Source organism: Ranitomeya variabilis, chromosome 5 (assembly GCF_051348905.1).
Source record: "Ranitomeya variabilis isolate aRanVar5 chromosome 5, aRanVar5.hap1, whole genome shotgun sequence".
Taxonomy (NCBI): domain Eukaryota; kingdom Metazoa; phylum Chordata; class Amphibia; order Anura; family Dendrobatidae; genus Ranitomeya; species Ranitomeya variabilis.
In genome coordinates, this window is record NC_135236.1 from 6,268,260 (window position 1) to 6,281,707 (window position 13,448).

Here is a 13,448-nt window from a genome sequence, read left to right on the forward strand (position 1 = left end):
TACACAGTGATGTGTCCTCAGTATCAGTGTCTGCTCCTCCTCTCCTCAGTGTCTCCTCTATACTATACACAGTGATGTGTCCTCAGTATCAGTGTCTGCTCCCCCTCTCCTCAGTGTCTCCTCTATACTATACACAGTGATGTGTCCTCAGTATCAGTGTCTGCTCCCCCTCTCCTCAGTGTCTCCTCTATACTATACACAGTGATGTGTCCTCAGTATCAGTGTCTGCTCCTCCTCTCCTCAGTGTCTCCTCTATACTATACATAGTGATGTGTCCTCAGTATCAGTGTCTGCTCCCCCTCTCCTCAGTGTCTCCTCTATACTATACACAGTGATGTGTCCTCAGTATCAGTGTCTGCTCCCCCTCTCCTCAGTGTCTCCTCTATACTATACACAGTGATGTGTCCTCAGTATCAGTGTCTGCTCCCCCTCTCCTCAGTGTCTCCTCTATACTATACACAGTGATGTGTCCTCAGTATCAGTGTCTGCTCCCCCTCTCCTCAGTGTCTCCTCTATACTATACACAGTGATGTGTCCTCAGTATCAGTGTCTGCTCCTCCTCTCCTCAGTGTCTCCTCTATACTATACACAGTGATGTGTCCTCAGTATCAGTGTCTGCTCCTCCTCTCCTCAGTGTCTCCTCTATACTATACACAGTGATGTGTCCTCAGTATCAGTGTCTGCTCCCCCTCTCCTCAGTGTCTCCTCTATACTATACACAGTGATGTGTCCTCAGTATCAGTGTCTGCTCCTCCTCTCCTCAGTGTCTCCTCTATACTATACACAGTGATGTGTCCTCAGTATCAGTGTCTGCTCCCCCTCTCCTCAGTGTCTCCTCTATACTATACACAGTGATGTGTCCTCAGTATCAGTGTCTGCTCCCCCTCTCCTCAGTGTCTCCTCTATACTATACACAGTGATGTGTCCTCAGTATCAGTGTCTGCTCCTCCTCTCCTCAGTGTCTGCTCTATACTATACACAGTGATGTGTCCTCAGTATCAGTGTCTGCTCCTCCTCTCCTCAGTGTCTCCTCTATACTATACACAGTGATGTGTCCTCAGTATCAGTGTCTGCTCCCCCTCTCCTCAGTGTCTCCTCTATACTATACACTGTGATGTGTCCTCAGTATCAGTGTCTGCTCCTCCTCTCCTCAGTGTCTCCTCTATACTATACACAGTGATGTGTCCTCAGTATCAGTGTCTGCTCCCCCTCTCCTCAGTGTCTCCTCTATACTATACACAGTGATGTGTCCTCAGTATCAGTGTCTGCTCCTCCTCTCCTCAGTGTCTCCTCTATACTATACACAGTGATGTGCCCTCAGTATCAGTGTCTGCTCCCCCTCTCCTCAGTGTCTCCTCTATACTATACACAGTGATGTGTCCTCAGTATCAGTGTCTGCTCCTCCTCTCCTCAGTGTCTCCTCTATACTATACACAGTGATGTGTCCTCAGTATCAGTGTCTGCTCCTCCTCTCCTCAGTGTCTCCTCTATACTATACACAGTGATGTGTCCTCAGTATCAGTGTCTGCTCCTCCTCTCCTCAGTGTCTCCTCTATACTATACACAGTGATGTGTCCTCAGTATCAGTGTCTGCTCCTCCTCTCCTCAGTGTCTCCTCTATACTATACACGGTGATGTGTCCTCAGTATCAGTGTCTGCTCCCCCTCTCCTCAGTGTCTCCTCTATACTATACACAGTGATGTGTCCTCAGTATCAGTGTCTGCTCCTCCTCTCCTCAGTGTCTCCTCTATACTATACACAGTGATGTGTCCTCAGTATCAGTGTCTGCTCCTCCTCTCCTCAGTGTCTCCTCTATACTATACACAGTGATGTGTCCTCAGTATCAGTGTCTGCTCCTCCTCTCCTCAGTGTCTCCTCTATACACAGTGATGTGTCCTCAATATCAGTGTCTGCTCCCCTTCCCTTCAGAATCACCCCCTGTAAATCAGGGGCAGACTCCAGGCACACGTGTCCATATTTTGGGTCGGTGTTGGTATGTCGGGGTCCGCTGCTGAGTGCTACCTTCTTTCTGCAGGGTTATGTCCAGGACGTCCAGGAGGAGACGGTCACTGCTGTTTTCCCGAACAAGTGAGTACTCAACTGCCCGTGACATGAAGAGCGCCCCCTTCAGGTGCAAGAAGAGAGTTGAGGGGTGCCATGTCCATAGCCGGCCCGCCCTGCATACAGGGCCACTGTCATAGGGCGGGACCCTTGTGGGGCGAACTACTTCTGCTTAAGAGGGTGCCCACGGTCAGTAATCCAGCACTCCTGGTCAGTAATCCAGCACTCCCCCCATATACACCCTTCACCCCTGGTCAGTAATCCAGCACTACCCCTATATACAGCCCCGTACCCCTGGTTAGTAATCCAGCACTCTCCCCCCCGCCCCCCCCCCCCCCCCCCCCATATACAGCCCCGCACCCCTAGTCAGTAATCCAGCACTCCCCCCATATACAGCCCCACACCCCTGGTCAGTAATCCAGCACTCCCCCCATATACAGCCCCGCACCCCTGGTCAGTAATCCAGCATGCCCTCCGTATACCCGTATACAGCCCCGCACCCCTGGTCAGTAATCCAGCACTCCCCCCATATACAGCCCCGCACCCCTGGTCAGTAATCCAGCATGCCCTCCGTATACCCGTATACAGCCCCGCACCCCTGGTCAGTAATCCAGCACTCCCCCCATATACAGCCCCGCACCCCTGGTCAGTAATCCAGCATGCCCTCCGTATACCCGTATACAGCCCCGCACCCCTGGTCAGTAATCCAGCACTCCCCCCATATACAGCCCCGCACCCCTGGTCAGTAATCCAGCATGCCCTCCGTATACCCGTATACCAGGGTGGATAAAAATCAATGTTTTTTAAAAAAAAATCAAAAAAAATCGGATTTTTTTTATTTAAATCGGATTTTTTTCAATAAACTGCTTTTTGAGGAAAATATTTTACCATCCAAAGGTTCTTCCATCATGAGATAAAGCTGAGTTGTTTAACTCAGTAGAATAAAGGCTGTATATGTGTAACATTCACAATGCCATGCTCTTCCAGAGGTTTCTGTAGGATGCTGACTATCCAACAAGTTTGGGCATGTCAACTGAATGGAAAAAGAAACTAAACCAAAAGTGAAACCAAGCTAGAAGTGTGGAATTAAAGGGGCAGTATGAACAAAATGTGGAGGCTATTAATAGTTTATACAATTAAGACATGCTGCTTTTAAACACCTACCTATTGCCATATAGTAAAACAAAAAAGATTTTTACTTACTTTGGGGTCCCCCCCTCACCCTGGCGTTAGATCGTTGCCCCTAGTTTCGTCCGTGTAACTATGGGCGCACATGCGCACTGCTCTCACTTCTCATTTTAATCGTGATTTATATTAAAAAAAAACTTTTGATTTAAATCAGTGATTTAAATCATGATTTAAATCGGCGTGATTTAAATCAATCCACCCTGCCGTATACAGCCCCGCACCCCTGGTCAGTAATCCAGCACTCCCCTCTCATATACAGCCCCGCACCCCTGGTCAGTAATCCAGCACTCCCCTCTCATATACAGCCCCGCACCCCTGGTCAGTAATCCAGCACTCCCCCATATACAGCCCCGCATCCCCTGGTCAGTAATCCAGCACTCCCCCCATATACAGCCCCGCACCCCTGGTCAGTAATGCAGCACCCCCCCCTTCCCCCATTTACAGCACCAGATCTGTCTACCCTACTCTTGTGCTGACCACTTGACATTCTTGCCCTGGCAGCGCCATGCCGGAGAGACGAGTGCCCTTCTGTGACGTCAGGTTGCCGGCCCCGGACTCCTCCTCGGCTGATATAAATGAGGGTGACCAGGTGGAGGTGCGTCACTGCTGGCGGGGTGATGGTGGGGGATGGTTGTACAGTACAGTCTGCTGATGGCCCCTTATTACAGGTGCAGTCCCGTGCCAGTGACCAGGAGAGCACCGGCTGGTGGCCGGCCCATGTGCGGATGGTGAAAGGAGATGTGAGTTTGTCTGTGTCCCCCATGCACCCTCTCACCACACATGCTCCCTGCTCTCGACCCCTTTCTGTGTCTGTTTGCTCTTTGCGCCTGCTCGCCCCGCCGTCCCCTCGCTCCCTCCCCCCGCCGTTCCCTGCGCCCGCTCGCCCCGCCGTCCCCTCACTCCCTGCGCCCGCTCGCCCCGCCGTCCCCTCACTCCCTCCCCCCGCCGTTCCCTGCGTTCGCTTACCCCGCCGTCCCCTCTCTCCCTGCGCCCGATCTTACTCTCCCTCAGTTTTATGTGGTAGAATATTACGTCTACGACTCTCCGTATAATGAGATCGTCAGCCGTGAACGCCTGCGAGTGCCCAACCAGAACCCAGCCGTCAGCTTCTACCGATACAGCCTGGCCCTCCCCGAGGACGTGCGCACCATGTGAGTACTCGCCTGCTCACCGCCCCGGCCTCCGCTGTGCCCGCTCTTACCATTGCTCCTCTCTGTAGAGCCGCCAGCGCGGATGCCCACAAGGAGTTTAAGAAGGTGGTCGGTGCCAACCGTGTCTCACTGGACAGCAGCGGCAGTGAGCTCATAGTCCTGGTGAGGCGGGGGCACAACATGGAGTGCAGGTTTGCGAGGAGAGTCTTTTGGTTGGGTGCGAGACTGCAGGATGGTGATTCTGCGGGGGGAGGTGTTTGGATGGGTGCGTGTCTGCGGGGGGCTGTTTTGGCTGGGTGCGGGCTACAAGATGGTGATTCTGCGGGAGGGTGTTTGGTTGGGTGTGCGTCTGCGGGATGGTGAATCATTGGGGGTGTTTTTGGTTGGGTGTGGGTCTGGGGGGTGTTTTGGTTGTGTGTGGGTCTGGGGGGTGTTTTGGTTGGCTGTGGGTCTGCGGGATGGTGAATCTGCGTGGGGTGTTTTGGTTGGGTGTGGGTCTGTGGGATGGTGACTCTACGGAGGGTAAACCGATATTATCTGTACCAGTCCACAGATGAGGGCATCATCAAACGCTCCACTCTGCTGAGTGACATGCACGTCCGGGCCCTCCGCAACAAGCTGCGGCTCATTGCCCAGAACGAAGAGGCCACAAAGCAGCTGGAGGTGAGGAGATGCAGTCATGATGCACATGGGAGGGAGTTGTGACCCCGACCCCTGCAGGGTGATGCACATGGGAGGGAGTTGTGACCCCGCCCCCTGCAGGGTGATGCACATGGGAGGGAGTTGTGACCCCGCCCCCTGCAGGGCTATACCAATTCACCCATGCACTTCTGGACCTGTTCTTCCGCTGGCCGCCATGATGACTGTCTCTGCAGCCTCAACTTCCTGTGCCTCAGAGCATTGTGTCCGCTTCTGCACCTTTTATAGGGCTGTGTGAGTAGATTCTCTTGCTGGTCGGCCATGACTGTGTCTGGGGCGCCTCTCGCCGGTCGGCCATGACTGTGTCTGGGGCGCCTTTCGCCGGTTGGCCATGACTGTGTCTGGGGCGCCTTTCGCCGGTGGGCCATGACTGTGTCTGGGGCGCCTCTCGCCGGTCGGCCATGACTGTGTCTGGGGCGCCTCTCGCCGGTCGGCCATGACTGTGTCTGGGGCGCCTTTCGCCGGTTGGCCATGACTGTGTCTGGGGCACCTCTTGCTGTCCGTGGCTCTTATCACCAGCCAAAGCACACCCAGTCGGATAATCCGAACAGTTGCAGGTGACATTGAGTGAGAGGCATGTGCCGTCATGGCCGATGCGCGAGTACCTTGTATACAGGTAGATGTGAAGTCACCTCTTTGCTGACGCTTTCCTCATCTCCAGATCAGTAGGCAGCTGGCAGTCGCATACCGGGAGGAGTTCCAGGTTAGGGAGGATCTCATCGGATTGGCTATTGGTGCTCACGGCATAAACATTCAACAGGCGCGGAAGGTCCCGGGGGTGACGGCGGTGGAGCTGGACGAAGAGACCTTCACCTTCCGGGTGTTTGGAGAGGTAATGGTTGAGCGGCCCCTGCCTACCGGGCTGCAGCCAGCCCCGTCCCTGATTACTGTGCTCTCCTCCACAGACGCAGGAAGCCGTGCGCAGGGCCCGGGGCTACCTGGAGTTCACAGAAGGCTCCATGGAGGTTCCTCGCTCTCTAGTGGGTGAGTTCTCTGGTGGCTCAGATGACGTGTCCACATCCTCTTCCCTCTTCTCCTGCCTGCACTGTCCATGTCCCCTCTTGTTCTCTGGCTGTGGCTCAGAGGACCTGCCCATGTCAAACTCCCCTCTTCTTTAGCTGTCCCTGTCACCCCCACCTCCCCTGTTCTCTGGCGGTGGCTCAGAAGACCAAGTCCATGTCCGCCCTCTACTCCTCTCCTATTTGGCTAACCATTTCCACTCTTGTTCTCTGGCGGTGGCTCGGAGCACTGTCCCCCCTTACTTCCTCTTTTCCCTGGTCTGACGGTGGCTCTGAGGACCAGGTCCATGTCCATCCTCCTCTACTCTCTTCTTTGGCCAGCCGTGTCCCCTCTTTTTCTCTGTTGGCATCTCAGAGTACAGTGTCCGCCCTCATCTGCCCTTCTCCAGTCGTCCCCCCACCCCCGTTTTCTGGCGGTGGCTCAGAGGACTGGGTCCATGTCCACCCTCCTCTCCTCTTTTCTAGCCGTCACCCCACTCCCGTTCTCTGGCGGTGGCGTGGAGGATCGGGTCCATGTCCACCTTTTTCTCCCCTTCTCCAGCCGTCCCCACACTCCTGTTCTCTGGCGGTAGCTTGAAGGATCGGCTCCATTTCCACCCTCCTCTACGGTCTTCTTCAGCCGGCCATGTCTCCTCTTGTTCTCTGGCACTGGCTCGGAGGATCGGGTCCATGTCCACCCACTACTGTCTTCTTTGGCCGGCCATGTCCCCTCTTGTTCTCTGGCGCTGGCTCAGAGGATCGGGTCCATGTCCACCCTCTACTGTCTTCTTCGGCTGGCCATATCCCCTCTTGTTCTCTGGTGCTGGCTCGAAGGACCGCATCAGTGTCCCCCTTTTCTCCCCTTCTCCAGCTGTGCTCCTCCATTCCTCCATGTCCCCCCTCTGTTGTGGCAGAGGTTGGGAGGGCTGGCTCGGCTCCTCCGGCGCTGACGCTCCTTTTCCCGCAGGTAAAGTAATTGGGAAGAACGGCTGTGTCATCCAGGAGATCGTGGATAAATCTGGTATTGTTCGGGTGCGAGTGGAGGCAGAAGGAGACAAGAACGAGCAGAAGAAGGAGGTAACAGGGTCTCCTGCGCTCGTCTGCTGATTCCTGGAGCAGCAGTGCCCCTGGTGTTGAGGCAGTCACTGCTCCATGAACACCAGTGGTGGGCCCAGGGCAGATGAGTACAGTAGTGGGGTCCGGGACCCCCGAAGGTGCTGCTCACCGCCTCTCCTTCTCTTTCAGGGGTCGGTGCCGTTCGTATTTGTGGGTACACAGGACAGTATCAGTAACGCGCTGGCGCTGCTCGAGTATCAGATCTCGTACCTGCAGGTCTATCTCCATCTGTCCTAGACTAAGACCCCCATATTGTGCCCCCATTCTGTCTCACCTCGTGTCCCCTCCTTCCAGGACCTGGAGCAGCTGCGGATGGAGCGGCTTCATATTGAGGACCAGCTGAAGAGTGTGGGGGGGATGAGGACAATGCCCCCCAGAAGTGAGAAGGACAGAGGGGCAGTGCAGATGAACGGCACCTCACACAGTGCCCCCAATGGTAAGCGCATGGTACAACTCCCATCATCCGCCCCCCACACCATGTGCTGCACTGACCGCTGCTATCTCCTCAGATAACAAGTACAAGACACCACACAGAAGCCACCGGCCCCCCGACACCATGGAGCAACCCACCCCATCACAGCCCCAAGATACCGGTGAGAGGGCCCCCACCCCAGCCGGATGATGGCACCCCTTGTATGTAGGGAGGGGTCAGCACCAGGGCCAAGAACAGCATTTATAGAAGGATCTTTTCTGTTGCAGATCAAGTGCTCAAAACAGAAACCCCCCAAACAAAGCGGGAGCCGAGAAGACGCGCGAGAGGAAGCAACATGAAGGTGAGCGGGGGGGGGGACCACTGACTCCGGAACTGACAGGACCCCCGTGTGTAACGCTGTGATCACTGACTCCTTAGCTGAGGGGACCCCCCCCTTATGTGACACCATTATCACAGACCCCACAACTGATGGGACCCCCGTGTGTGACACTATGATCACTGACCCCGTAACTGACAAGGACCCCCCCCCTCCGTGTGTGACGCTGTGATCACTGACCCCGTAACTGACAGGACCCCCATGTGTGACGCTGTTATCACTGACCCATAACTTATACAGTCACGGCTGAAAGTGTTGGCACCCTTGAAATTTTTTCAGAAAATAAAGTATTTCCCTCAGAACGTCATCATTATTCCCCGTGTTTTCTTATACTCAGGTTTATTTCCTTTGTGTGTATTGCAAAAAAAAACACCACAGAAAAAAACTAAGAAAAAAAGGCAAATTGGACAAAATTTCCCACAAAATCAACAAAAATGAGCCGAACAAAATTGTCACCTTTCCATATTGTGATAAAAATCTTTGTTTCCAGCATGTGATGCTTGTTCACACTCACCTGTGGCAAGTAACATGTGTGGGCAATATGAAAATCACACCTGAAATCTGATAAAGAGGGAAGACGTTGACTCAATCTTTGCATTGTGTGTCTGTGTGCCACACTAAGCATGGAGAACAGAAAGAGAAGGGAACTGTAACTGTCTGAGGACTTGGGAATCAAAATTGGTGAACAATATCAACAATCTCAAGGTTACAAGTCCATCTCCCGAGAGCTTGAAGTTCCTTTGACCACGATGCGCAACTTAAGAAGTTTACAACCCAGGGCACTGTAGCTCATCTCCCTGGACGTTAAAGCAGAGAAAAAGTGATGAATGATTGCAACGCAGGATAGTCCGGATGGTGGATGAGCAGCCCCAATCAAGGTCCAAAGAAATTCAAGCTGTCCTGCAGGTTGTGAGTGAAATGAAACACTACTATGGCAGGAGACCCAGGAGGACCACACTGCTGACAATGAGACCTAAAATAGCCGTACTTAGTTTGCCAAAATGTCATCAGTAAGACAAAAATCCTTCTGGGGAAAGCGTCTAGTGGACAGATGAGACCAAGATTGAGCTTTTTGGTAAAGCACATCATTCTACCTTTTTCTGAAAATGGAATGAGGCCTACAAAGAAAAGAACGCAGTACCTACAGTCAAAAATGGTGGAGGGTCACAGATGTTTGTTGGTTCTTTTGCTGCCTCTGGACTGGGAGCCCTGACTGTGTGCAAGGCATCATAACATCTGAATATTAGCAAAGGATTTTGCCTCACAATGTAGTGTCAGAAAGCTGGATGTGTGTCCTAGGTCATGGGTCCTCCAGCAGGACAATAATCCCAAACATACTTCAAGAAGCCCACAGAAGAGGATGGAATCTAAATCCCATTGATCACCGGTGGAGAGATCTTACAGTCACTGTTGGGAGAAGGCAAAGTATGAGACTGGGAGCAGATTGTAAGAAGAGTCCAAGACCCCGGCGGAGAGGAGGAATAGGAGTCCAAGACCCCGGCGGAGAGGAGGAATAGGAGTCCAAGACCCCGGCTGAGAGGAGGAATAGGAGTCCAAGACTCCGGCTGAGGGGAGTAAGGAGACTCCAAGATCCCGGCGGAGAGGAGGAATAGGAGTCAAAGACTCCGGCTGAGGGGAGTAAGGAGACTCCAAGATCCCGGCGGAGAGGAGGAATAGGAGTCAAAGACTCCGGCTGAGGGGAGTAAGGAGACTCCAAGATCCCGGCGGAGAGGAGGAATAGGAGTCAAAGACTCCGGCTGAGGGGAGTAAGGAGACTCCAAGATCCCGGCGGAGAGGAGGAATAGGAGTCCAAGACTCCGGCTGAGGGGAGTAAGGAGACTCCAAGATCCCGGCAGAGAGGTGGAAGAAGCTTGTGATGGTGATGGGAAGCAATTGACTGCAGATATTTATTCCAAAGAGTGACCAAATATTAAGGCGTGCACCAGCAATTCTGTCCGGCCTATTCTTGGGGTTTTGTGTGAAATTGTCGTTTTGTTTTGGGTTTTTTTTTTTTTTGTTTGTGTTCCAATAAACACAAAGGAAATAAACCTGAGTATAACAAGACATCAGGAATTGTGATAATGTCCTGGGAGAAATACTTCATTTTCTGGAACAATTTCTAGGGTGCTAACACTTTTGGCCATGACCGTAGGACCCCTGTGTGTGACACAGTTGTCTCTGACCCCATAACTTATAGGCTCGTGTTACTCTTCTTCCTGCAGGAGACCGTCGGGTGACGGGTGGAGCCGTGTGATGGGGCCGCCGCTGCTCGTTCTGGGGCCGCTGTGTATTATATTGTGTCCATCTGGCCGTGTCTATAAACTTACTGTGAATTATTCCTGCCGCTGCGTCTCTGCTCATTCTGTCGTCTACTCGTCATAAGCATGGATCCTGGGGTCGTCCTAATGGGACCGCGGGGCCCATGATCTGCTCTCTGATCAGATGATGAGGGGTGTCCTATAAACCAGTATATACAGGGCTGTGCAGAAGAAGCTCACAGTAATAGCAGGGTTAATGGATTGTTAACAACAGGATCCGAGAAGGGTAAATCGTCAGTATGTTGTGACCCACCCTCTCCAGTGTCTGGTGACCACCCGTCGCATCCACCCTCTGCACCTGGTGACCACCCGTCGCATCCGCCCTCGGCACCTGGTGACCACCCGTCGCATCCGCCCTCGGCACCTGGTGACCACCCGTCGCATCCGCCCTCGGCACCTGGTGACCGCCTGTCGCCTCCATCACTTCTTCTTGTCACTTGTACGCAGGTTATGGAGGATCTCTGCAGGAGGTTTTGCCAAACATCTTTGAGACCTGACCCCGGATCTCTTGTGTATGAGGCCTGTGCGAATCCTTCTGTCTCTTTATGTGATCTCGGACAGACGGGATGATGTGGGATCAGCTGTCTCCACTGTCCAGCGCCATTGTGCTCTGCTCCTCAGTGATGCCAATGCTCTGCTGACTCTCGGGGGCGCTCTGCTCACTGTGTGAGCCGGAAGTCTCTTTTACAATGTAAGTCTCTGAAGCGTCAGAACAAGGTCCTATAGACATACATTATAAAAGAGCGGAGCGGTGGCAGCGGATCTGGATACTGGATACGACAGCGGGAGGTTGGTATATTATACACTCGCATTACATGCTCGTTTATAGCCTCCCACTACGGGTATTAAAGTGTATAGAGGGTGAGTAACCAAGATGAGGGACCAGATTCTGAGGAAAATTGAGGAAGAGCAAAAAAAAAAAAATATTCTGAGGCGAGACCTAAAGAATAGTGTTTTTAGGGCACGTTTAAAGCGGTGGATACTGGGAATTCACTGGATTGTTTGGAGAAGAGCATTCCGGAGAAATGGTGCAGCATGAGAAAAGTCCTGGAGACGAAAGTCAGAGGTTCAGTTTATAGAAGATGTTGGATTTCAATCAATAGCGGAATGGACGAGCGAGTAGGTGATGGACATGAGGAGGAGGAGGTAGAGAAATCAGGAATTGAAGCTCGTGGGAGATGATTTGCATATTCCTTGTGCATTCTGGGAAGAGTGCAGAGTCGCAGCGAGTCTGAGGACCTTTGTGTGATGCTGGATCGAGCTGCTTGAAGTAAACCTTTAGGCTATGTGCATAGGTTGTGGGTTTTGTTGTGGATCCGCAGCGGGCTTTTTTCTGCACAGAATTGCACCAAATCCGTAAAGGATTGCTCAAGCAATGTTAATCAGTTGGAATCCAGAATTGTTGTGCACATGCTGCAGAAAATTTGGTCCTGATTCGTAATGTCCACGCTCACTGCCGCAAAACAAACTTCTCATCTCTCATATCCTCCCTGTCTCACAACCCTCAACAGCTTTTCAACACTTTCAATTCTCTACTCCGTCCCCCTGCACCTCCTCCCTCCCCTCTCATTTCTGATGAAGACTTGGCCTCTTTCTTTAAACAGAAGATCGATACAATCAGAGAAAGCTTTGGCCCACAGCGCCCAATGTCCCTCTTAGCTACTCAACCCTGTTCCTCCAAAACCAGCTTCTCCACCATGACAGAAGATCAGCTCTCCACCCTCCTGTCAAGATCACACCTCACCACTTGCACGCTTGACCCGCTCTCATCCCACCTCATCCCTAATCTTGCCACGGTCTTCATCCCAACCCTAACATACCTCTTCAACCACTCACTCACAACAGGTGTCTTCCCCTCATCCTTCAAACATGCCAAGATCACACCCATCCTCAAAAAGCCCTCCCTCGACCCATCCTCTGTATCTAGCTATCGCCCAATATCTCTTCTCTCTTATGCCTCAAAACTACTGGAACAACACGTCCATCTTGAACTGTCCTCCCACCTCTCCTCCTGCTCCCTTTTTGACCGGTTACACTCTGGCTTCCGACCCCATCACTCAACTAAAACTGCCCTAACTAAAGTCACCAATGACCTACTAACTGCCAAGAGCAAGTCTGTCCTCCTTCTCCTGGACCTTCTACCTTTGACATTGTGGACCACTCCCTTCTGCTACAGATCCTCTCATCTCTTGGCATCACAGACTTGGCCCTATCCTGGATATTGTCATATCTGACAGACCGAACATTCAGTGTCTCCCTCCCCCACACCACCTCCTCACCTCGCCCCTTGTCTGTCGGTGTTCCTCAAGGCTCAGTTCTAGGACCCCCTACTCTTCTCCATCTACACCTTCGGCCTGGGACAGCTCAGAATCCCACGGTATGAAGTATCATCTCTACGCCGATGACACGCAGATCTACCTATCCGGACCTGACCTCACCTCCTTACTTGCCAAAATCCCACACTGCTATCTCGGCCTTCTTTTCTGCTCGCTTTCTAAAATTGAACATGGACAAAACAGAATTCATCATCTTTCCCCCATCTCACTCTACCCCTCCACCAGACCTATCCATCAATGTCAATGGCTGCTCGCTTTCACCAGTCCCACACGCCCGGTGACTTGGAGTGATCCTCTACTCTGCCCTCTCCTTCAAGCCACATATCCAAGCCCTTGCCTCCTGCCGTCTCAAACTCAAAAATATCTCCCGGATCTGCGCATTCCTTGACTGCGACACCACAGAAACACTAGTGCATGCCCTTATCTCCCGCCTTAACTACTGCAACCTCCTACTCTCTGGCCACCCCTCTGGCACCACTCCAATCCATCCTACACTTTGCTGCCCGACTAATCTACCTGTCTCCCCGCTATTCCCCGGCCTCTCCCCTATGCCAAGCCCTTCACTGGTTTCCTATCACCCAGAGATTCCAGTTCAAAACCCTTACAGTGACCTACAAAGCTATCCACAACCAGTCTCCTCCATACATCTGTGACATGGTCTCCCAGTACTTACCTACACGCAACCTCCGATCCTCACAACATCTCCTTCTCTACTCCCTCTTATATCTTCTTCCCACAACCGCATCCAAGACTTCTCCTGTGCTTCCCCCAT

General features: G+C 52.6%; 2 protein-coding genes across 2 annotated transcripts in view; one reads left to right on the plus strand and one right to left on the minus strand.

Moving 5' to 3' along the window:
* The window catches only part of LOC143774160 (RNA-binding protein FXR2-like), a 105,473-nt gene extending 95,109 nt beyond the window's left edge, over positions 1-10,364 (plus strand). Inside the window, exons 2-15 of the mRNA XM_077261504.1 lie at positions 2,036-2,088; positions 3,751-3,844; positions 3,918-3,989; positions 4,261-4,400; positions 4,469-4,562; positions 4,947-5,063; positions 5,761-5,931; positions 6,005-6,083; positions 7,065-7,174; positions 7,343-7,429; positions 7,508-7,649; positions 7,723-7,806; positions 7,913-7,986; positions 10,245-10,364. Of these exons, the coding sequence (XP_077117619.1) occupies positions 2,036-2,088; positions 3,751-3,844; positions 3,918-3,989; positions 4,261-4,400; positions 4,469-4,562; positions 4,947-5,063; positions 5,761-5,931; positions 6,005-6,083; positions 7,065-7,174; positions 7,343-7,429; positions 7,508-7,649; positions 7,723-7,806; positions 7,913-7,986; positions 10,245-10,259 (1,332 nt within the window). The 3' untranslated portion in view covers positions 10,260-10,364. The remainder of the gene's footprint in view (positions 1-2,035; positions 2,089-3,750; positions 3,845-3,917; positions 3,990-4,260; positions 4,401-4,468; positions 4,563-4,946; positions 5,064-5,760; positions 5,932-6,004; positions 6,084-7,064; positions 7,175-7,342; positions 7,430-7,507; positions 7,650-7,722; positions 7,807-7,912; positions 7,987-10,244) is intronic.
* The window catches only part of FGF11 (fibroblast growth factor 11), a 1,303,510-nt gene that overhangs the window by 1,164,413 nt on the left and 125,649 nt on the right, over positions 1-13,448 (minus strand). The window lies entirely within an intron of this gene.